General features: G+C 51.0%; 4 protein-coding genes across 8 annotated transcripts in view; 3 read left to right on the forward strand and 1 right to left on the reverse strand.

Annotated features, from left to right (window-relative positions):
* LOC111857158 (protein sel-1 homolog 3) overlaps positions 1 to 451 on the reverse strand; it is a 19,951-nt gene extending 19,500 nt beyond the window's left edge. For both annotated transcript variants that reach the window (XR_002841311.2, XM_023837705.2), the window contains exon 1: positions 314 to 451. Coding sequence is in view for 1 of the 2 variants with exons in the window: in XM_023837705.2 (XP_023693473.1) it covers positions 314 to 394 (81 nt within the window). In the remaining variant the exon portion in view is untranslated. The remainder of the gene's footprint in view (positions 1 to 313) is intronic.
* On the forward strand, positions 393 to 11,086 carry LOC111857157 (proteasome subunit beta type-5-like). Of its 2 annotated transcripts, none has more exons than XM_072710510.1 (3): positions 393 to 560; positions 5,319 to 5,625; positions 7,532 to 8,275. In XM_072710510.1, exons 1-3 carry the CDS (start codon positions 393 to 395, stop codon positions 7,819 to 7,821), a joined length of 765 nt encoding a protein of 254 aa, XP_072566611.1. In that variant the 3' UTR covers positions 7,822 to 8,275. The 2 variants fall into 2 exon arrangements, with proteins under 2 accessions (XP_072566611.1, XP_023693472.1); XM_023837704.2 differs by lacking the exon at positions 393 to 560 and adding an exon at positions 2,985 to 3,344 and having other exon boundaries at positions 7,532 to 11,086.
* psmb11b (proteasome 20S subunit beta 11b) lies at positions 586 to 2,829 on the forward strand. Its single transcript, XM_023837682.2, has one exon. The coding sequence runs from the start codon at positions 1,192 to 1,194 to the stop codon at positions 2,551 to 2,553; it is 1,362 nt and encodes a 453-aa protein (XP_023693450.1). The 5' UTR covers positions 586 to 1,191; the 3' UTR covers positions 2,554 to 2,829.
* LOC111857142 (uncharacterized) overlaps positions 9,725 to 24,226 on the forward strand; it is a 74,877-nt gene continuing 60,375 nt past the window's right edge. The window contains exons 1-3 of one of the 3 annotated variants that reach the window (XM_023837681.2): positions 9,725 to 9,858; positions 15,179 to 15,299; positions 15,422 to 15,467. The gene's annotated coding sequence lies outside the window, so the exon portion shown is untranslated. Of the gene's footprint in view, positions 9,859 to 13,388; positions 14,399 to 15,178; positions 15,300 to 15,332; positions 15,468 to 24,226 lie in introns of those variants that run through there. The other 2 variants (XM_072710509.1, XM_072710508.1) reach the window with 2 other exon arrangements.

The raw sequence follows: 24,226 nt of genomic DNA on the forward strand, positions 1-24,226 counted from the left end.
TAATACTCCAACAGTAATGATGCAATTTTATTCGTCTCGAAAAACCACTGTGAGCTGATTATACTTAGTTAAACAGCGCGATTCAGAGGCAGTAAATTGTCCTTCGTTCATACGTACAGTAGGCCCCTATATTACACTTTTGAGCTGCGGTTTAATATATATGATCATGAATGTGCACAAATTTACAAATGTCCCGGAAGTATTTGGAAAAACACGGTGGCTACGACAGATCGGATGGAAAAGGCACATTTAGACTTTTTTTTTTACTTTTTGGCGTTGATTTAATTACCAGATCGCTGCGGAAATAACTCACCGAGCCTAAAAGCAGAAGAGAAAGCGCCGCGTATCTAACGAAGCGAAAACCCGCATCGGGTTTCGAGCGCAGGCAGCCCATGGCAGCTCAGCATGTCAGATCCCTCACTTGCATTTTAGTTCGCTTGACGGTACTGAATAACAGCAAAGGCAAAGAAATGGGCTGCCACCCAGGCTTCGGCCAGCTTTCACATTCGGGTACGACATACGGAAATTTCTTCCTGAGCCGCACAGATAATCCGGGACAGGTGCGTCACCTGGTCAGGTATTCAGCGCAGGCATGCATATACGCCTATTTACTGCACCAGTATCTACACCATTTACAAAAAGCAGTCACTGTACATAAACAGAGATTAATAAATTAATCCTAAAAAATAAAATGCATGCGTATGATTATTGTTGGCATTGCCATATGGGTATTAGCTTACATGTAGACTGTAATTCATTCGCTTACACATTTATACACACAGCAGTAAACTCATCATTAAGGCAAGTTTTGAAGAGCAGTTTCATCGATTGGCTTCAGTGAAATCACTAACTCGACGCTTTCAAGCGTCTGTAAAAGCGCTATCAAGTTGCGTTGGTAGTTACAGACGGCAGACATGAAGGGTATATAAGATCTGGCTTCCATCACTCTCGATTTATTTAGGACCTCGAGCAAAGACTAGTGGAGTTACAGTACTTCGTCTTTCGATATAACTAGGCAAATGCAATAATGTTGTTTTATTGGATTGACTTGTTCTTGATAGGGAAACTTTGCAGCAGTTTTATTTAAGGGAGTTCGGGAAGGTCATATCGTATCATCTTCAGTTCTCTCAGCAGTCAGCCGTCTACTCCTCTTGAATAGGCATTTACCATTGTGCGGACAGCAGTGTTGGGATGGCTTTACAAGACGTGTGCGGTTTCCATGACACCCCTGCATACCCCAGATGGAACTCTCCAGCGTTGCTGTCCTTGCCAGTGGGAGATACCATTTTGCACTTTCAGAGGGGATTCGGAAGCAGCATGTATGATTTCGGAGATGCGCGCTCTGCTGGAAAAACCAGTGGGAATGCGCTGGAGCTCTATGTACCGGTATTGGACTACCTCAGCCAAAGCCCTATTAATTTTGGCCAGATTGCCTCCAACACACTACCAAGCCACCCTCCGCTTTTCCAGTCTCCTACTCCATTGTCACCCTCCTGTCTTCCTGTGTCCATTCCTCTGCTGTCCTCATCTATCCCTCCCAGTCCTTCTGTCCCCTTACCCTTCCCGCTGTCCCACGGTACCACCACGCTGGCTTTTGCCTTCCAGGGCGGGGCCATCGCCGCGGCCGACACCCGGTCCAGCTGTGGTGGTCTCGTTGCCTGCCCTGCCTCCCATAAGGTCCTGCCCGTGCACTCGCACATGGTGGGCACCACGTCCGGCACGTCTGCCGACTGCGCACTCTGGAAGCGCATCCTGGCCCGGGAGTGCCGTCTCTACCAGCTGCGCCACCGCCGGCGTCTGACAGTAGGGGGCAGCGCTAAGCTGCTCTCGCACATGCTGCATCCCTTCAAGGGCACCGAGCTTTGTGTGGCAGCCACCTTGTGCGGCTGGGATGGCGAAGTTGAAGGGGGTACAGAGGACAAGTCGGGTGGCAGGGATTCTTCCCTGGAGCAAACCGGCCTGAGAAAAGGTGGGTGGACCCAAAATATGGACAATCCTGAGCAGACACTGGTCCTTCCTACAGATTCGGGAGCAGGAGAGGTGAGCAGGGCATCCCGTGAAATAGATCGGAAGTCAGTGGGCGGAAATGTGGATAGGGCACCAGGTGGCCCACCAGCCACGGCAGCGGAGGGAACCCAGGATGGAGGATCTGGATATGAGAGTGGCACCTCACCAGCTGCTGCAACCAGAGCCCCAGCTTTGGCTCCGGGCCCCCGGCTCTGCTACGTGTGCAGCGACGGCACTCTGCTGAAGGGTGGGCTCTTCTCCGTGGGCTCCGGCTCCCCCTACGCTTACTCCGTGCTGGATGCGGGGCTTCGCTGGGAGCTGAGCGTACCAGAGGCGTGCTCCCTGGCCCGGGAGGCCGTGTTCAGGGCCACGCACCGGGATGCATACTCCGGGAACTGCGTGGACCTCTTCCACATCACCGCACGAGGCTGGAGACGGCGGGCGAGGGAGGACCTGAAGGAGGAGTACTATAGGGAGAAGGAGAGGGAGAGGGAGAGGGTGGAGGAGAGAAGGAGGGAGAGGGAGAGGGTGGAGGAGAGAAAATAGGTACAAGAGGGAGAGAGGGACAGGAGGAGGGGAGGAAAGGAAGTCACTAGAAAGATGAGGGATGTTAAAAATGTACAGACTGGAGAAAAAAAATACCAAGATTTAGTGGGCAATGGTAGAAGAAATGCAGAAGACACTTAACTAAATATATAATTTGAATGGGTTATAATTCAGTGTTATAGCTGTATGTAAATGTGAGTTCCGCTACCGCTGTATTTGCGTGTTTTTAATAATTTCTCTAAATGCTCGGCTCCGGTATAACTTTATTCACATTGAAGTTGCGGAACAATCTAACTCTGTACCGAATTTAATCTCATTTCCATGCTCAGAAGCCCCCATTATCATAATGAATCCGCGTTTTATCACATTTGCCTCACCTTATTCTGCAACTGCTCAGTTATTATTCATGTAAAACCGCCCCGTTAATCGCAGCTGCAGGGGCGACGTGCGTGTGCGCCAGGGTCCTCCACTAGGGGGAGCTCTCGGAAAAGCGTCCGCTCCGCTTCCAGCGGGCTGCCCTCTTAGTTCCTGTTTGAAAAAGGCCGCTCGAGCTCGCTTCTGCAGATATGGCTCTCAGTAGCATCCTGAGCAGAGAGCCTCTGGGGCTTTTCGGTTCTGATGCCGGGTCTGTCGGGGCTGGTTTCAGCGATGGTCGGACCGGGCTGGGCTTCAGCTCGGTTTCGGGCGACGGGCTGAGCTTCGACATAAGAGCGCCGCCTAACACCGATGACGAAGCGGCCCCGGAGTCCAAGATCGAGTTCCTCCATGGGACCACGACTCTGGCCTTTAAAGTGAGTAGCATCATCCACCCACAGCCCTCGGGACCCCGCACCTCCACCTGACCCCACGTGCGGCGTGCTTAACTTGGTTAGTTTTGCTCGATAACCAGCTTGACAAGTATTTTTGCTTGGTCTGGTTCTTGCAGCGTCACGGTGCCTTTGTTCTGAATGGAGGTACCGCCCCACTATCCCCCAAGCGCTGCTCCATTTAATTATTCCCATTAATTTTTTAATGATTTTTTAAATGAACGCTTAGTTGCCTTATAGTTGACTTGCTGTCAGTTTCTGGTTACAGAGAAACGCAGAAACAATCGCCACGTAAATTAATGCAGTCTTCCCCTTATTCTTATTTTTACCGGTTTTTGTTTCCCTTCGATGTGATTTATTTGGGCTTCTTGATCAGTGTAATTCAGATTTATACCCAGCGCTTCACTGACAATGATATATTCTTTTAACAAGTGTCCCAGTGAGTCAATGACTGTGTGTTTTTTTTTTTTTATGGGCTTGGCATGGTAGATGGTGTGTGTGTGTGATTAAGGACATGTACAGATAACCAGAAGGCTGACCTTTTTAAGGCCGAGCCCTTTGGGATAACGTGTCGGGGCAACGTTTATTGGCCAGTAATTGGCAAGGGGAGGGCTCCAGGATTCTTAATACATGTGAAACGATAAACATAGCAGGGAATAGCCAGCGATTCTTCAGGCTTCTCTCATCATCCATCGGATCTGATGTTAGATGCCAGTGTTGACGAAGCACAACTCATTAACTCCCCGAATAAACAAAACCAATGTGATTGCTTCATAAATCCAGCTGTGAGCTAAATTAATGGATATTGAGCACTGAGTTCATGCAGTCTTTCGTGTATTTAGTGATTCTTTCATCTGTAAAAAAAAAAAAAAAAAAATCCCATAATGAAATGGAATCGGTGCACACCCCCGGGTCAGTATAAATGTGCCGGCTCTTTCTTCAGTTTCCTCACAAAATAGGCTTGGAAAGTGATCAGGTGGTTATGGGATCCAATTACACAGAACACACGTTGCCATGGAGAATGTCGCCTCCCCACAGACATTATATCGAGCTGGGTTGTCTGTTTAACGTAATGTAGTTCTCCTGCAGATGGATCAGTGTGAGTTTTGACCTATGAATGTGTAGCTGGGGGAGGATTGTTTACAAGCATGCAGTGAGAAATGATCTGGAAATAATGGTGTCGAAATTGCGATCAGTCACCCCCACCCTCACTCTGCGCGGTGCTCCTGCTCTCCACGCTTTAAAGCCAGCGTTATGGGAGTTCGGCGTTTTCCCGGGATGGAGCAGCAAGCAGGAGAATGTCTCCAGATTGTCTGTTAATTAGTGGCGGTTAATTCCCACAGGACCCTGTGGTTCTGCTCACCTTTTCAGGTGAACATGGCTGTCTTGTCCACTGCAGGGTGCGGAACGTGTACGAGTGTCTGATTAATGCCCCCTGGGTGGCACTGTCACGGCACGATTAGTCTGCGCAGCAGATCCGTGTGCGTGGGACGGCGGCATGCTCTCTCTCCTTTGGTCGTGTCTCAGGTTTAAGTAAGATTGGCTGACTGTGTCCACTCACTGGCATGTTTTCTGCTGTATGGTATCAGAGATAAACCACCCACCCCCCATCAGATATTACTCCTCTTTTTTTTGCTTCCCTCCCCCACTACCACCGATGAATGTGTAACTCAGTGAGTTAGGCCTCTGTTCCCCTGATCAGAAGGTCGCTGGTTTGATTCCCACCCTTGACAGAGTAGTCCTGTCTGTTGGGCCCTCGAGCAATGCCCTCAATCCCCCAAAATGCTGTAGGGGTGCCGGATAAATGGTATGACCCTGTGCTCAGACGCCAAGCCTCATTCTCAGCTGTGTGTATATAAAGTCTCTCTCAAGGCAATCAAGGTGGGATATGCAGAAACTCTAATGTACCTGTACTTACGCAAATGGGAAATAACTCCCCCCCCCCCCCCCCCCCTCCAGTTCCAGCACGGCGTGATCGTGGCAGTGGACTCGCGGGCCACGGCCGGCTCCTACATCGCCTCCCAGACGGTGAAGAAGGTGATCGAGATCAACCCGTACCTGCTGGGCACCATGGCGGGCGGCGCGGCCGACTGCAGCTTCTGGGAGCGGCTGCTGGCGCGGCAGTGCCGCGTGTATGAGCTGCGCAACAAGGAGCGCATCTCAGTGGCGGCTGCGTCCAAGCTGCTGGCCAACATGGTGTACCAGTACAAGGGCATGGGGCTCAGCATGGGCACCATGGTGTGCGGCTGGGACAAACGGGGCCCGGGTGAGTGGACGCCCCCCCACACACCCGTTCGCATCTTTTTAATCATTTCCCTGCTTTTGGCCGTCGGACTATGGTTTTGGATCAGTAATTACGCGTGTCATCAAAGGGATGTCCTGAGAAACAAGGGAAAGGTGTGTGTGCTCTTGTGCGCCCTCTACTGTGTAAGTTCAGTATTGCAGTATAGTGACCCTCAAAAATGGACTTGTACAATCTTTTCTCACTTTTGTTGGCGTGTGCTTAGGAATTACTAATTACTTGGGTTGAGGCCAACGGGATGCTCCCAGAATGAAGGGAAACTTGTGTGCTCCCCCTGCCTGGCGTGCCTGGTACTGCAGCTTCTGAAACACAGTGTCGATTCCACCGCTGTAAGCCCTGTCTAGGGCTCACAGAAGCTGACAGTGTGGCCATCTTCAGCCCGGCCTGTCAGCCCACGGCTTTTGTGGCAGAGCAGCATGGTGGCATCGCTGGGGCGCCATAGAGATGGCTCGCGACGGTTATATTTGTGTCCCTGCTTGCCGCTGCTGTAGTTTGACATGACGGGGTGGGAGACGAGTCCTGGCGCCTGCTGAGATTTACCGCGTTTGCCATTTCTGTGGTGAGGATCTTCGTAGAGGGACCTCTGCAAGAATTGTGGCTATGCGTGCACTGGCCGCTCCCACCACCAGGGGGAGCCTCAAGCGTGTCATCTGTCACGGGCGGAATGCGGTGGTGCCGTAATGGGGAATTCATTCCTCTGAAACAGGCCAGTTTGCCTGGGGTCAGAGATGAATGAGTGGTGGGGATAGATGAGGCGTGTGCATGTTGCGATGGAGCCAATCACAACGTACATTGGAGTGGGGGCGGGTCTCACCCAGGCTAGCTAATAAATTAGTTAATTGATGCCTCTTAATGAGTCAGAACAGGCTTCTGGAATGTAGAATTATCTGACTGTCTTGGTCATGTTGGCGGCAGTTTGAATGGGGGACGGGGGTTTTTTATGATGGCACGGGTCAGATGGATGGCGGTCATAAAGTGGGTCGTTATTGTGACTGTGGCCGGCCGTAGCAGGGGGAGCCGGGACTGTGAGACCACGGGCCGAATTGGAATCAATGGCTCGAGATTAACGGCAAACAACCGGGGTGACGGGCGATATAGCGCCGTGTTCTGGAAGGGAGGCATGGAAATCGTCTGAGCGGCGGTAACTGTCACGATTTGGGGGGGGGGGGGGGGGAGCGGAGATGAGCGATCTTTGAGTATAAGGGGGGCGAGCGAGTGAGCGAGGTGTCTGCCGGGGCTTTCTGCCACGTCTGCACCTTTCTGCAGTCCTGCTGACGGCCCGGCGTGACATTTCGGGTGAACAAGATGTCCCACTTCCCGTCCGCGGGGGCGATTCGAACCCGAGGTCCTCCGGGGCGGGGCCATGGGCTCCGGAGGTGCTGTACATGAGCAGATTAGTGGCAGCGTAGCACAGCTCTAAAGCCTAGCTGACGGCTTGCTGCTGACGGGGAGGGGGACAGCACTAGTCTGTGCTTAAATCTAGGATGGATGGAGGCTTCTGGAACTGGGATGGAAGCATCCCCCCCCCCCCCGACACACACACATACGCACACAAACACACACACACACACACACACACACACACTGGATGAGGGTTTGTTATTTCTGTTACCTTGTGGCCTTAGGGGGTCATTGTGTTTTAGATTTCATCGGTTATTGAGTGGCCTCCCTGTAAATTACAGATTATGTCACTACACCTTCAGACATCCCATGTAATACAGACCGAGGGGTCCTATTAAGTAAATTAAGTGTAGTTATTTAGTAAATTAATTGAAGACTGTAGATTGTTCTGTAATTGCTTGGGGGTTCCACAATGAATTATGGGATTTGGAGTCCTTTGGTCTAATGGCCCCACCCTCTTTTCCCACAGGTTTGTACTACGTGGATTCGGAAGGGAACCGCGTCGGCGGGGACCTGTTCGCCGTGGGCTCGGGCTCCATGTACGCCTACGGCGTTGTGGACAGTGGCCTGCGGCCCGAGCTGAGTGTGGAGGAGGCCTGCGAGCTGGGTCGACGCGCCATCTACCAGGCTACCTACCGGGACGCCTACAGCGGAGGCGTGGTCAACCTGTATCGCGTGCACAGCCAGGGGTGGGAGCGAGTGTCCCAGGACGACGTGCTGCAGCTCCACCAGCAGTACAAGGCGGAGGCGCAGGATTAGGGGGAGGAGCCTTTGGAGGGGGTGGGGCTTGGTAACTGGGTGGGTGTGTCCATGTGTAGTGGGTGCCTTTGATTGGACTGGAAACACAAGAGTGCCAAGATTTCCGTACCAGATGCTGAAACAGCTGATCTGGGTCGGGTGTGGTCTATAGGGGGGGTCTGGACTGAAGGTGACATCACAGGACCAATGTTTAAGGAGCTGCCATACGCTGTCCAAGGTGCCCGTGACGTGGCCCGCCCCCCCATCTCCTGTCTCCGCGGGACGTGACAGTTTGCTGCCGTAAGACATGCTGCGGCTACTGGAGCGGCAGGTTGGGTGTGTGCGGGGGGTGGTGTGTTTCCCTCCCGGGCTGATGATCAGCTCGTAGCTGATTAATCTCCTCTTCCCCCCCCCACCCCACCCCACCCCACCTTGTCTGTTTCGGCTTAATAAACATAAAGCTGCAAATGAAAAATCTGCCTTCTCTCCTGCTGCTTGCCTCGCAGTCTTTCTCTGCACTCATCACCTGCCCCATCGCCTGTGTCCCCCCCCCCCCCCCCATGTGAGAGGTGGCGCAGGCTGTTTAGTTCCAGATCGCTCCCACCCCTCCCTGATTGCCTGTCCTGTCGGGCTGGAGCGCTCTGGCAGGGGAGACGCCCATTCACTCATCTCTCTCTCTTTTGTAAGCTGAACGTGGTTCAGCAGAATAATGGTGTTTCACCCCGCCGCCCCCGCAAGGTGCTTTACACTGGTGTTTGTGTTCTGACCCATGTCGCCGCCACTGCCTTTTGGACCCAGCACTCAGAGCCCCGTCCTGACACGCATACCCCCGCTCTGCCACACATACCCCCGCTCTGCCCTTCAATTCAAACTGGATTGGTAGGTCTGCTTTTAACTCGCATTTTAATTGAACTACTTAAATTATGTACTTAAGTCTTGAATTTGCTCACCGTGCCAGGAAAGTGTGTGTGTGCGCGTGTGTGTCTGAGTGTGTGTGTGTGTGTGCGCGCGTGTGTCTGAGTGTGTGTGTGCGCGCGTGTGTCTGAGTGTGTGTGTGCGCGCGAGTGTGTGTGTGCGCGCGCGCGCGTGTGTGTGTGTGTGTGTGTGTGTGCGCGCGCGTGTGTCTGAGTGTGTGCGTGCGCGTGTGTGTGTGCGTGTTACATGATACCCTCCTCCCCAGTAGAGGTGGGCTGCTAACAGTGTCAGTGCAGCCCCTTCCTCACTTAAAAGTAGAGAGAAACCTCATCACCATTGGAGTAACAGTCCAGCGCTGCAGTTAAGTAGATGATTAGTCTGGCGACGAGTTGCAGTGGTGAAAGAGGTTTCTCTCTGCATGCAGACCATTGCAGTCCTTCGGATTAAATGCCCTCTCACTTTAATTTTTGTGGAGGCATGATGGGGCCGGAGCCATTTGGTGTGGTTGAGGCGTCTCCCCCCCCCTGCTCTCGCCAGCCACCCCCCCCAGCTGGCCGTTCTAACATCCCCATCATGCCCCTCCCCTCCATCCCGCGCCGCTCAGGTTATGTGCCGCCAGCCTTCTCGAGATTCTGTAAGCTTCCCTGCCCAATCAGGGACGACCGGCAGTACAATGATGATGATGATGATGATGGTGATGGTGGTGGTGACGAGGGAAATGGCCACGCTGCCTTTTCTGGCGCCTCATCTGGGGACTGTGTGTGTGTGTGTGTGTCTGTCTGTGTCTGTGTGTGTGTCTGCGTGTGTCTGTCTGTGTGTGCCATCATTATTAACTCATCTGGCTTTTGTTTCCTGCGGGGGCCGGGGGTCAATTGCAAGGCCGCTAACCCAGCCCCGCCCCCAGTCACCCTTACATGAGTGTCTCACGCACCCTGATCCGGCTGGGGGCCGTCTGGGGAGAGGTCAGATTTCGGCAACACTCCCTCCCCGGTGTGGATCTGAGTGCGGTGAAGCCGTCGCTGAGTGACGGGGTGAACGAGAGGACTCTGCGAGACCACATCCCGCACCTGCTGTGAGATCTCCCAGCTGGGGAGGGGCGGGGTGACGAAGGGATAACCGCGTGTCCCCTCTCAAGGTGATGGGGTGAGTTATCAACATGCCCTGAGCCTGCAGACTGGTGCGCAGTCCCCCCTCCCCTCCCCCTCCATTATTCCCTGCGGCAGCAGCAGCAGTTGTCACAGCCGCGGAGAGGCAGGCAGCACAGTGACAGGCTTGTCACACCACCGTTTCGGCCCTAATCTCCGCACCCCGGCACCGCACCGCTCTGACACTCATCCACTGCTCGCCCCCCCCCCTCCAAAAACTATCACGCGCCTCATTACTGTGATTAGGACCAGCCCGCGGAGACAACTGGCAGGTCCCCCTCTGCTGCCTTCCCAGCACGCTTCCTGGTGGGCCGTCGGCACGGTCCCCATGCCCATGTGGCAGACGCGTGTGTGTGTGTGTGTGTGCGTGTGCGTGCGCGTGCGCGTGAGCACGCACCTCCGTTTTCCCACTTGCCTCTTCCACATGACCCCCCCCCCCCAGCTCCGCTGTGTCCTGATTCCTTATCTGCTCGCTTTCATCTCCGTAAACCGTGGATTCCTCTCCGGAGCCCGGAGTCGCTCTCTGGATGTCGGCAGTGAGACGAGCGTCCGGAGGCCGCGGCTGGGAGCACATGCTGGCGCTTATGGGTTCTTTGCAGCGGTGTTGGACTGGGCTTGGGCGGGCAGGGATAAAATGAGATGCGTGATCTGCTGTCCCGCTGCGTGGAGCTGAAGGAGGTGACTGCCTATCCCATTCGGACAGGGAGGTTGGGTGACAAGCTGTTGAACCTTTAGAACACGCCTCAAAGCCTACGGAGCCGCTCTGCATCATCACGGCCGCACTTTTGTTCTCTTCTGCTCTAACTCCCTTAGGTGGAGTTAACGTTTTACTGAGTCTTTTAAAGAGTTTTTCAGTAATGACAAGCCAGAGGCTTTTTTTTTTTTTTAAATAATTTTTCAAAATATACTTAAGCATGTTGTAATGGTTGATAACATTTCATTTATGATGTTTGCTTATTCACTCTGTTTAAAATATGCATATACTCTTGCCATAAATGTAGCCCCTAATTGCTGGCATGGCGTTGAGTCAACATATCTAACTTCCCCCCCCCCCAAAGTTAACATTTGCTCGTTCATCCATTCCGTTTTCTTCATCCTATGTGCTTCTAGTGTGGATACCAAGTTACTAAGCTGTGTTGCGTGTTTTGAATGGTCTCCAGTCAGATTATCCCCCATAGAGGATTGATCCTGTATTTGTATCTAATATAATCCTTGGTTTGATGTGACCTCCATGTCTCAGTCTCCTAGATTCTTCACTGCTGAAGCCTTTCTATCTCTCTTGTTTCTCTCTTTGTATTCTTTCCATCATGGTGGCTTTAAGACACAGAGTCATTAGTGTATGAAAGCATCATGGCACCAGTTGCGAAGGATCAAGCCTTTTGCACGCAATGGGGAAACTTGGCACTTGGAAGGCACAGTGTGTAAAGGCCAACGGTGGGCGGGACTTGCCGTGAGCTGTCAATCATTGTTTTAACCAATTGGAGGAAAGAATAAAACATGATGGGAAGGGTAGTTAAGCCGGTGAGCGTCTGGCGCCATGAATCACCTTTTGGATCTGGAAGCCTGCTTTCTGCCGTAGCTAATTGGTGGCACCTGGGGGCACGGCTGACGCCCACGCCGTTCACGGACGGCCCCCGTCAGTGGTGGGCAGAGAGGCCAAGGATGATCTGGATCCTTGGGTTCTGAGGAACAGCACTGCCGGATTCGGTAAGGGGGAGGAACCAGATGGTTTAGCCATCTGGTGGGGGCTGGGGGGGGGGGGGGGAGTGGATTGCTTTAGAGAGAGAAGGCTAAACAGGCGTGAGGAATGTGTGTGCATTCGGGGGGGTTCTGAGCGCACCCCCCAAGAGCAGCGAGGGCCAGGTGTGTGCAGAGATGTGTTTAATGCGAGCTTGGCGCCGGTATGTATCTTTGTCCTAAACCACAGGAGCGTGTGTGTGATTGCTGTGATACAGCCAATCACAAGAGGTGGGGGGCGGGACGATGGGAAGGCGACAAGAAATCGGTCTCGTACGCGTTTGCCGATGCCAGCCGCGTCCGACCAGTTAATTCCACTTGGCAGTGTGAGTCCTGGGTTATTTTTGTGGAAATGAAACATGTTCGAGTTTTGAGAGGAATGAGGTTTGGAGGTGGGATGAGGTGGAGAGGACAGAGGAAATTGAGTAAGATGGTGAGGGGAAATGATGCAGGTGTGTAACAAAGGGATATGAAAGAGACAGATGGGTATCAGGCCCTGGATACGGGTTCGACACTTCTTCAGTGATTCGGGTCTCACCACTACCCCTCTCTGGTGGCCCCTACACCCTCCATTATTTCCTTATGATGATCAGCCCCCTTTTCGAACCCCTGTTCCAGGTTCAGCTCCTTCTACACACCAAGCCATCTGTATCATTTCTATTGTTGGTGCCGACAGATTCATTATGATTCCAAGTGATAAGACTAGCTGTTAAATTATATATGTTTTCCCTGGAACATTTAAAATGTTATCCTGCATTCTAAAACACACCAGCAAAGACACAAGTGTGTAACTAACTGGATGTGGATCTGTTGTACAAAAAGTCTCCTTTGGGCTGCTATTGAGCACTTTTTTTTTCCCCTCATACCGTGTAATTAGCAGTCGACTCCTCTGTCCAGCTAGTTATATGCTAGTCGCCTCCGTTGCTGGCTGGTTAGGAGTCACTGGTTCCATGCTCTCATTGCACGGCTGTGCTTTTGCAAGACTGGGAAAACAGTCTGCAGCCGAAGGATCCGTCTGGATTTTTCCGCCCAAGCGCTCATCGCGGGGATGTTTCGGTTCAACACGAGAGCTGAGCTGGTGTTTAATTTGAGCAAAAATGCTGTTAAATTACTCTGTCCCCCCCCCCCCCCACCACCACCCGCTCCTCCGAGGTGCTGCTTGCACTGGCTAATTTTGTATAAGCGTACTATGGCAGAAAACGCGCGCGTCTATTCATCAGCGCATCCCCTCCCCTAAGGGTAAGGCTTCCGCGTGTCCCTTCCCCAGTCTGCCTATTTTTAATCGGTACAGTCAGCGTTCCCCGGCTCAGTCCAGATCCTGTGCCGTACTCTGCATTCCCATGAAATGGAAGCCTGTGAGAGCTGGTGAGATGTCGCCGTCCTTAGCACTCTGGTGAGTTTAGCGATTTCCATCGGCTGTTCTGGCTCGGATGAGCCCAAAGAGGCGGCCGGGGCAGGCTGCCAGGCTTTCCATGTAGGTCTGCCGGTCGAACCCGCGTCTCTGCGGCTCTGAGGCTGGGATTGTGCTCCCTGTAGATCCTCTCGGGTGGATTTCTCCGTGCTAACGCCTGTCTCGCTGCTGTGAGGTGTGTTCCTGTTGTTTTACCCCTGCTGTGACTGTCTAATGACCTGAACTTGTTCTTCAATGCTCCCCGGTGGTACCTGTAGCTGAGTACTGCAGGTCACCCGTGGAAATAGCTTCCCCCCGCCCCCTCCCCCCCCCCCCACACACAGGGACAAACATCCCCGCTGGGCCCGGTGGACTGAGGCCAGACGCACAGGGCATTGTGTACACTGCTGCGTTGGCTCCATTCCCAGTTAGTCTCCAGTCACCTGACCTGCTGGTCAGCCCCAGCGCTAGCTGGCTGGATCAGACCCAAGGCTCTCAGCTCTCGTGCCAGATGTGCATGCAGATGATGTGGAAGAACAGCGGCAGGGCTTTCCACGCTGAAGGGCACTATATCTGCATTAAACCATCCTATCGTTGCTGCACTTCGATTTCTACCTCCCTTGTAATAAGTTACGTGAGCATCTGTCTTGCCCATTTACCCTTTTAGATGCTATTCTGTGGCATTACAGAGATTTTTAAGATTGTGGAAGGCCATACCACTGCGACCCAGAAAAGGATACAGCATGTGTCACACAGATATACCAGGTCAAGGTGCATTTGCTGGGCAGCCATGGGTTTATGCAAATTTTTCCTCCCTTGTGATTGGCTCATTTGCATCCACACGGGTTTCTCCGAATTGGTTAGTAAGTAACAGTGGAATGTCTGGATCCTGTAGTTTGAAAGACAAACAGATGGGTGAATGGGTGAGTCCCGCCCCCTCGCTGTTGATGAGTATCCCCGTTCTGGGCGGTAGCTGAATCATCACTCGTTGACCATGCCACGTGTTTTTGCGTGAGCGTGTCCAGACCGAGTGGTCACCCGGTGACTCACGGTGACGATGGCGGCGGCGTGGACGTGTGTGTCGCTGGCCGGGCTGGGGGGTGTCGATAATGGCTCTTAATGGCCAGTGTGCCGTGTGGGAGCCCTGGGTGTCTGACATGTTTCTTCCAGTTTGGGCGGGCAGGCAATGTAAGGCTGAGTGAGCTGTCTTTGACACGTGTCACTGTATTTGGTGACGGCTTATTAAAAATGATACGGACAGTGGTGCGTGATCGGTGAGGCGTCAGTGTTCACGCCATCGTTTGATCGCCCGCAGTTCAGACGCAGAGAGACAGTTATTCTCTCACACTGTGTTCCTGTCGGACCTACCTGGGTTCCCATCCTTGGCCTCCGCCTCACCTGGATGAAGAAGGTATGAAGGGGTGCCACAAAGGTGGGGGGGCGGGGAATAGGACAATTCCACAGGCCACTGTCTAAAAAAAAATGCAATATCATTCAAGAATTTCTCTCTGGGATCAAAAAAGTTAATGTTAATTGCGGGGGGGGGGGGGGCAAAATCTCTGGCAGCTCTCCTGGTGGTAAGGCACCGTCTGCAGTTCGCAGGAAGGATGCTGTTCAGCGGGCAGCAGGTGGTGAGAATGTCAGCATTCCCCTTGCAGAGATCTCCGCCCTCCTTTCTCTCTGCGTATCTCCACTTAAACACTCAGATAGGCACATACTCGCATCCATCAACCACATATCAGGCTGAGGCTGTCATGTAACCTTGCCATATTTACAGAAAATGTTTCCGGTCCCTTACTGGCACCTGTGCTCCCACCTGTAGTGTCTTCTGGTACTGGGGGGTGGGGGTGTGGTTTAGAAACTGAAATGCTGGCTGTTCTGGGTCAAAATATCCCAAGATATCGCCACTGGTGCAGCTTGTCTGGAGCGCCACCTGGCCTTCAGCTGATTAAAACCACTTCAGAAGAACTCCCGGTAAAACTACTGATAAATTAGTTATGGTACATCATCCCGTCCCTGTTATTTTGCCCTTCCTTCACACCTGTATCTGTTGTGGAATGTCTTAAATGTGTGCTGTTAGATGGTTAAAGCGATCGGAATGATAACAGAAATGACTGAATTCGTGATCATCAGCATGATATAAATGATACGGTACTAATCGACAGCTGAGGGTGTTACCATGTGTTGACAGGGTTTGGCGGCAAAACAAACATTTTTAGTGAGGAAACGAGGAGGGGAGAGAAAGAGAGAGAGAGAGCGACTAGGCGAGAGAGAGGCTGGGAGAGGCGGCGAGGGAGACTGGGAGGATGATGGTACGTGACGAGGGATTTTAAGAGTCATTTTATTAGCGGGACGAGAGAGGAGAGAGTGGGAGCTTGTGTGAGAGGCGTGCTATGCCCTAACGGCGTCCACTGCTTATTTCCCGCATTGACAGGTCGGTGGCGGAAGCCAGGCAAACTCCGACGCCTGTCAATAATAAGGTAAGCCTTATTAATACTCTCGGGGTGTTTCGAATGGGCCGATCGCCGGGTAAAGGTCGGCTTTTCTCTGTATAGGGTGAGCTTTTAGGATGGATGGGGTTTCGTTAGCGGTTGTGTACTGTGAATGTTTTTTTTTCTTCAGAGGATGCGCTGTGGAGTATCTCCCCTTCCCTTACTCTTATCCCGAAAGTGTGTATAAATCTTTCATTTTCCCGTCCATCTCTTAAGTGTCAATGCTGCGATCACACGGGGGCAGTTTTATAAAGCATCGTGAGGACATTGCTCTGCTGTGGTTTTAGGTAAATGTCTATTAGTGTCTAATACAAATAAGTATTATTTAAAATACATAACATTTGCATCAGGGTGCCTTGAAATCGGAAAGTTGCCTGTATTAAACTATCTCGACAATCGTTTTGGAATGTTGCAATTACATCTGAAAATATGTACGAAACTGTTTTAATTATCCACGCATTCAACAGTGCGCGTCATTTGCTTGGTCAACAGACTGTGAATGTCAAGTGTGTGTGTGAGTGTGTCTGTGTGTATGTGAGTGTGTGTGCAATTCCTACCTAGTTTTTGGTCACGAGAGAGGGTATCATTCCTTACCTCAAGTGTCTATGCATGCACTTGTTATTGCGATGGTAGTTCATCTTTACCAATGAAACACAAACGTACGATCGCGGAGCACTGTGTGTAGCACACCAGGGAGCGGTGATCCAGGTGCCGGGACCGGGCTGGGAGCGGGTCCAGATGGTGCCTGCACGCACTTCTGTCTTTCAACCGGGCGCCGGTCCGCCGAGGCGGAGTCATTCACCCGCAGCCGGCTGCGCATCCGTCGCCCTGCGGTCAAAGCTCAACGACCTGCGGTTACGGACTTAACCCACCGAAATCTGTGGTTGTAACGGGTGTGTTTTGGCCCTTGGTGGGCGGCAGGCCGGGGGTCATGGCCGGATTGTTCGTGGGTGTGAGAAGCGTCACCCCCAAGGCAACACCCTCACCGGCGTGTTATACACCGGTGTGTTACAGTATATGTGTCCTCGTAGCGGTGCTCCGAAAGCGGCAATGCTCTGCGCCCTGCGACCTGCGATGACAGGCGCCGGAAGAATAAGTTACAGGTAAACGGCTGCACGAGTATAAACAGGCAACCTGTGACAAGGGTGCAGGTGTTATAAGTTAAAAAGACAGCGCGAAAAACCTTTCCAAAGCACTTCACCTCTCCTGTCCATGGACGGGGAGCAGAGATGATGGCAACATGCGTGTGGGTGTGTGTGTGTGGGAGGGTGTGTTGCATGTCTGCTCTGCACACCACGGTGTTTTTCCTCCCTGCGATGCTTAAATATCTTACAAGTAGCACAGAATCGGTATTCGGCTTTTCACACATGACACCACCTTTCATTTGCGTCTCCCGATAACCTGGAGCGATGTGCTCCACCTGCCTGCAAAAGGCTGTCACTCGGAACGCCAACGACTGCTTCATGTTTATGCATCAGTTTATGCAATTAGGCCTAGCTGTAAAAAATAAATATGTTAAAAGAATAGAAGTAAGTGAGAAGTGGGTCAATTGGTGGTGCGATTTGTTTTTTAAAGCACTCACAAACCAGGATCCCGGGTTTAACTACTGTTAAAAGCAAGCAGATTGACATTTATGCCAAGGAAGCCGGCTATGGTAGACAAAATCGCAAAAGTTCATTAAAAAGAAGCATGCCCATAGCCAAGAATGAATGCCCAGGGGTCTTGTAAATTTCGAGGCGGGGGTGGTTAAACTCGTTATTTTACTACCTGGCTCTCTGTCAGCTCTGGAGCAAGTGAATTTCAGACGGGGATTGCACACCTGTAACATTACTACATGGGTACGTGCCTGAAAATAATTCAGTGCATTGCGTTTGGGTGCTTGAGGACATAAAGATGACCCAACAGATTCGGTTTGCATTTGATGGACATGTCGTATCCTCTCCCGCCTTCTCCTCTCCGCTAGTGCATCTGAGGGGACGTGGTGGTGTCTGTGTTACCTGGAGGGTTTGTTCGCTTTGTGCTTAGGTGTCATGTACAATATATGTGAGCTGCCGTATTCAGGTTTCTGTGAGGTGTGTGTGTGTGTGTGTGTCAACACGAGGCAAAATGGCAAAAAGCGCAGCGTGAAACCCCCACAGTGACAGACTAAAGTGTGTGTGTGTGTGTGTGTGTGTGTGTGTGTGTGTGTGCGTGCGTGCGTGCGGGAAGTTCACAGAGCTCCAGTCCAGCCGAACGCGCCTGACAGGTGAGCGCGCCAGCAGCCGGAGACGCGCCGTGAAAGGTGTTACTTAGGCTGAACGCGGCGGGAAGAAAGGAGAGGCGGGTCCGCCGAGCCGGAGGAAAGAAAAGCGTGTAAAAGCATATGTGCGCGTGGAAACGGCACAGCCGTGGAAGGGCCCGCCATGCAAATAACAACAGCAACAATAGGAGAGTAAGAATTACACTCTGGCCTCATTAATGCAGTCAAATCCAGACTACGCCGGGAAATGGCTCTTTCGCCACAGCAGTGAAAGTGCGTAAATGAATGCATATGGAGGTAATGCATGTGCTTTCCCCCCCATTTATGTTTTGATCTTTAACATCTCTTCACCTGTGGTGGAAAATGTAATATCTTTGCTGGAGCTGTTTGGGGTAGAAATGGGCTGTTGGTGTGTATATTACCGTCATTTTGTGTGTATGTGTGTCTTTTTGTTGTCTCTGTTTGTCAGCAGGTATGTCTGATATTTAGGTCACTAGCGCTGTCATCTGGAGTCTTCGTGACGAGAGCTGCGTGCGGAGTCTGCTCTACTATCGCTAATATTAATGTAGAGGTGCATTATGGGTAATGCTGCGTTATCTCTGGGTCATAGGGCCTAAGTGTTACCCTTCCGAAAATACAAGCATTAAAAAAACACATTTTCTGACTGGACTTAATTCACGGTTTCTTGTATTGATACCTAATCTTTTAATTGCATCTAATTTATGCAAATTCATTAATTACCAAGGCGGAACTGTTAAGTTTAATGGGAATACAACCTTAATCTTTTTTTGACCGGGACACCCGTCGCCAAAACTTTTGACAGTGGTTCAACATTGGTTTAGACGTTATCATCTTCAGTAAACAGCACAGATAAAACGCTCGATGGCGGACGTGATTCTCCACGGATTTGTTTGCCTGTCTGAACAAATATGTCAGTGCCCTGACGGGTGTTTGATTTTGCCCTTGTGAGTGCGTGTGCATGTGCATGGGTACGTCCTTCTCCTTGAGTGTGTGCGCGCATGTCTGTACGCGTCCTTGTTCTTGTTCTTGCGCATTGTTGTCGATGGGGATGCTAAGCCTTAACTTACAGTGTTTACAGCGAACGTGGATTACAGCCAGGAACTATTAACATGATTCATGTTGTAATTAATTAAGGCTATCTCATAATTCTTCATTTTCTCTGCCTCATTGCATTTGATTCCAATGAAACGCGCTTTTTTTTTTAACGCTGACATAAGACAAAACTCGCATCTTGAAAGGGTTGAAATCAAATTTTTGTTCTGTGCTTTAATCGAAAATTTAAATTTTCATACATAATTAACGGTTTAGATTGAAAAGAAAAAAATAGAGCTAATTTCGCAAACCGCTGAGACTGTTCAAAGGAGAGAACTCTATTTGCCTTTTCATCCTGCGACTGGCTTCTACGAATATTATAGATTAACGACCATGGATTTGACGGCGGAGGACTTGTATCCATTCAGTTGTGCGACATTCTGGACCTCGTGGAAATCCGTGCGTGTGGCGGGGGTGGTGCTGTCTAATGTGTTTTGGCCCGGCGTAGCTCACGCAGATCCGACTTTTGTCATTCTCGCCTGCGGTGTTTGACTTGCCAGGTCTGAAGTACAGCCAGGTGGAGGTCCTTGGCCAATAACACCAGCTCAGCGGAGCTGGAGCTGCAGAAGCTGGCGCAAAAAGAAACCCCTTGCCATCCGCCCCAGATTAAAATAAAAATTCTGTTTTCTCCCTCCATGTTATGGTGGTGCAGAAGCCTGTTTGTCCCAAAACATTTCCCCGCTTGGTGGGATTCCACCTGTATGAGATTTGCCCCGGGGGGCAGTCCTAAAAATCGGAAAAGTAGGCTTTATTTGCGGTCTCATTATTTAGTGAAATATGCCCTGTGCACCTGTACTCTGCAGCATCTGTAGCTCAGGGGCATTTGCAGCCTTAATGCCTCAGTGTACCATATCCTCCCACACACTAGGGGGTGCTGTTACCCTGGAGTGAGGTGCTTGCCTCACCAACATTTTCTATACACGCGAAGATGACTCCTGACTGTGGATAGCTAAAAGTGCTGCCCTTTAATGAAGATTACTGCTGTCTGCCACAAGAGCGGCAATAGTGGCCAATTTAATTGAGGAGAGATGAAGCTGTGAGTTCCACATTGGGTGGTATTTGCCACATACCTTCCTTTGCAATGGAATGCAATGAAGTAATTAACAGGATGCTAGCTGAACCAATCAGCGATTGACTTCCCTCTGTGATCCCACCAATCGCAGAGCTGACACCCTGCCATCATCAAAGTGACAGTGGATTTCATCCCATTGTGTGATGTAGGACAAGGGTCCCCAAGTCTGATCCTGGTAGGCCAATTTGCAACACAGTTTTCAGATTTCCCTTCTTAAACACACCCACTAAACCTGCCGATTAACTGGTGTGTTGAATAAGGTGTGTTTGAGCAGGGAAATCTGGAAATTGTGTTACAAACTGGCCCTCCCAATCTGGAATGCGGGGACCCTGTTGTAGGATGTACTGGTAGAAAGGACCCCCCTGCCGCTCTCCTCATGCTGCATTCTCTCCCCATGCTGCATTCTCTCCCCATGCTGCATTCTCTCCCCATGCTGCTCCCTGCCCACACTCGGCCCCTCGTGTGCAAAGGTGTGCTTTGCGGCAGTCTTGTCTGGGGAAAGGTGTACCCGCTGGTGTGTGGGATGCGCTAGCAGCTGTAGGAGCAGACTGCTCCCTCTGCAGGCCGAATGCATTTAATCGCATTGGTTCTGCTTTTCCACCGCAGAGTGAATTATGCCCCCGATAGTCTCTCTATAGCCTGGAAGTGTTCACGTGTGGGCTCTGATCTCGGCGCGTTATATAAATTGCCCATACGCCAGCGGAATCAATACGGTCTCTCTGTGGACCAAATGCATTTAGTCACGTAGTTTCAGATCTTTCTGTGCACTAAATCGTATTATTGTCGCTTTCTCTAGACTCGTATATATTTAATAATTCTAGGACTGACATCTGTAGGCTAAATTATGATGAGGTTTCATAATTGTATTATGTTTCTGGTCTCTATAGGTTAAGTAGATTTAATCCTGTGGTTGTGATCTCTTGGTGGACTGTTTGCTCTGTAATGAACCGGCTTAATCACGCTGATAAGGGTCTCACTCCCTACGCCATGTGACCGTATTGTTTAACCTCTGACTACTGCTCACATGGGTCTCTGATGAGTCACACCAGTGGGAGCCCCTGCCCCGTGGGTGGCGAGCGGGTGTGTGGGCATGCGGGCAGGCGGGTGGGGGTGGCCGAGGACATGCCCTGCAGACGGCCGCTGTTTCACTCACCCCATAACCAGTGTGCACTGCGGCTCGTCCCTGGCACTAATGATGACAGCCGTCGTCACACCAGACTGCTCGTGTTACTAGTGTGAAGCAAGTGTGAGGGTGAGAGAGAGAGAGGGATCATGGGCGAGTGAGAGAGCAGAGCAGGGAATGAGACGACCGACCGACCGACCGATGGACAATAAGGCAAAGGGTGTGAAATACACATGCCGTGAACAATGAATGAAATGCTTGAGATGGAGGTGGCTAAACTGTGTCATTGTGTTTACATGCATGTGTTCTGTGTGTGGTTCTGCATTTCTGCAGTATCCTCCGCAGCACAGTTCGTGTGACATTGTACCATGTGTCAGATTTCACTGGCTATGTATGATTTCCTGATATTTCCGTTTTCACTGCTACTGTTTTTGTCACTTTTAAATGGTATTTTCTTCACAGAATGGTCACTAGAACCCCCGCTGTTGCCCTGCAGACTTTTTGCCCACCCCCTCAGTCCAAGAGCTACTCTCTGTCACACCTGTAACCTGCAGCCAATAACAGCTTCCCTGATCACCGGTATAATATAATGCAGAATGCTCTCTATGACACAATCGGGCTGTTTGGCAGCAAATTAAGAAATTTGGCAGGAAGGAGAGTAATTCCTTCCAAAATACAGGGCTGTCAGCCATTCAGATGTATTTAAACGTATTAATATAATTAACATTAAAACCCAGCAAGGGGGTGGTGAACAGCAGTTGGGGGGGGGGTGGGTCCCTCGCTAACAGACCAGCTCTCGACTTCTCACAAATGAAAAGCGGAATACACTTCTTGCCTTTCACCCCCTCCTCCCTCACTGTCCACCACTTCCTGCGCCATCCATCTCCCGTACACATCTGCCAGCTCCCAGCCCGATTCATTCTCTTTCCCCGTTTCCTTCGCTCTGTCCGTTTCCTCTGCGTGCCCCCCGAACTGCTTCGTTCGCCGATTTCAATTCAGCCCCATATCCATTTGAAGTGACTCGGTTCAATCCCGTCCAGTGCAATTCAATTAAAAGCAATTGAATTCAATTTAGCTCCATTTATTTTGCTCTGTGGGTGCTGTAGCTAAACAGCGATGTATTTTTGGCATGTCTGTACTATAGGAGATAGCGAACATTGTTGGAAAACAGTGACGTGTCTGCAGTAAGAATGCTGGTAGTCGTAAATAAAATGCTCGTCACCATTCTCGTTTATCGCGAGCTGTTTGTGAAGCAGTGGCAGGTGATGATGTATGATGCTACTAATTCCCGGCTTTTGCTTTTATCCCTGTGAGAAAGTTAAACCACCTGTCTGCATTTCAGTCTGCGAATCTGCTCTCTTTTACCTGTTTTCCACTAGTGCTGGGGCCGGTGCCGGTGCTGACAGGAAGCCGGTTCTCATGTGGTTCTGAACTGGTGTGACTTGAGAACCGGCCCGCTTTCCCACTGATTAAAAACGTCATGCATAACAGATGGCCATGACGCACATAACAATGGGCATGTAACATTTTTGAGTTCGTTAAATGTGTTTCTTTTTTTTTTTTTGTTTTGTTTGTTACAAAAAATATCTAGGCTGAAACTAACTTATGTACTGCTTCTCAAGTTAGCATTAGTCAAAATATCTCATTTATTTATTTATTTAAGCGAGACATTAGCTACTCCTATCACTCTGTGCTCTACCTGTGCTGCACATCCCTGTGCTGCACATCCCTGTGCTGCACATCCCTGTGCTGCACATCCCTGTGCTGCACATCCCTGTGCTGCACATCCCTGTGCTGCACATCCCTGTGTCCTGCCTGTGGTTCCCATCCTCAGAGGCATGTTAACACGTTCCGAGGCCCCTGGGCTATTTGAGTTGTCAGAAGGGTTGGACTGGGATGCAATATCGGCCCTGGACATTGGAAAATTTTGGCAGGTCGCCCTATCGACACTCTGGGAAAATGCTGGCTTTGCCAGTTGGTCATATACTATTTTCTATGGTGGTGCAGTTTCGATTGGGTAGGGGGGTTAAGTTATTCTGTAAACAAGGTTGGTTGAGGTGCCATTTTAGCGGAGACCCCTGGTCTTTCCGTAATCTATGGCTTCCCCCCACCTCATTGATCTGTTTGGCCGAGACACACCAGCTCTTCCTTCATGGGTCTTTAAATCCTCGTCTTAATATGTCAGCATGGCCCGCCGGCGTGGATACCTCTACTGCTGTTTCTTTGTGGGCAGATTTATTTTCTCTTTAATATAATTCGGTCCGTCCTGAGGATGTGTCCTGCAGGGGGCAATTAGAGGAGATTATTCTGTGCACTGGCTGTTTGCGGGGCCTGTGTCCTGGGTGGCCTGCCCTCACGAATCAGCGATTCACATCCATACAGGCGGGAGCTCAATTTCTATCCAAAATTTCACTGCTTTTCACTCCATCTGGTCTCTCTTATTTCTACTTGACGCCGCTGTGAGTGAATTAAGGTTTAAGTCACTAGATCGGTGATATTTTCCCCCCTCTCACATGCCACCTGTTTTCGTTCTAATGGTTTTGGCTTGATATGTGCCCTTCAACTGGCCTGATGTCCAGTCATACAGCATGTGGGTCAAAGGTCAAAGGGCAGATTGTGAATGCTTCAGAGGCTGGCGGCCGGGCTGCGCTGCCTGGAGGAAGCTCGCTGTCAGTCCTCCTAACCCCCGACATGTCCCCCAGGGGGTGCCGGTGAGCTTGAGCTGAGGAATCCTGGAATGATACTCGATATATCTAGAGAGCCGGCCTTGGCCTTCATTGTGCCCCTGGCCAAGTTGTCGCAGCAGGACTCCCTGCTCATGTTCTATCATAGGGTTGCTGAGGCTTCCTTCAGCTCCCTTCAGCCAGGTGTGCCTCTGGGTCAATTGCGGGGTCCTTAGAGGCACTTTAGGCAGCGCCTCCCGCTCTTGCGTGACAGCCCGCTACACGCGGCCCAGTTTTTCCGGGACCTTCCATTCCTCCCATCAGACTGACATCTCATTTGTGCCATTTGGAGCAACAAGCCCATGTAGCTACTGGTATATTTCTTTTTCTTTAAATCTCCCTTTTAACCAGGGGCGATTCTGGGATGTTTAAAGGTGGGAGTAGATAAGAGGGGCTGACCTCCTCATTAGCCAATGATATGATTTGAATCTGTGAGTGACAGGGGAGGGGGCACTATAGGACCAATCAGCTATAAGC

Source organism: Paramormyrops kingsleyae, chromosome 4 (assembly GCF_048594095.1).
Source record: "Paramormyrops kingsleyae isolate MSU_618 chromosome 4, PKINGS_0.4, whole genome shotgun sequence".
NCBI lineage: Eukaryota > Metazoa > Chordata > Actinopteri > Osteoglossiformes > Mormyridae > Paramormyrops > Paramormyrops kingsleyae.

Bases quoted from the DNA above. Each gene is read 5' to 3' on its own strand.
- psmb11b (XM_023837682.2), top strand. From the start codon at position 1,192: ATGGCTTTACAAGACGTGTGCGGTTTCCATGACACCCCTGCATACCCC.
- LOC111857157 (XM_023837704.2), top strand. From the start codon at position 3,120: ATGGCTCTCAGTAGCATCCTGAGCAGAGAGCCTCTGGGGCTTTTCGGT. The intron at 3,345-5,318 runs GTGAGTAGCATC...CCCCCCCTCCAG, and splicing joins CCACGACTCTGGCCTTTAAA to TTCCAGCACGGCGTGATCGT. The intron at 5,626-7,531 runs GTGAGTGGACGC...CTTTTCCCACAG, and splicing joins CTGGGACAAACGGGGCCCGG to GTTTGTACTACGTGGATTCG.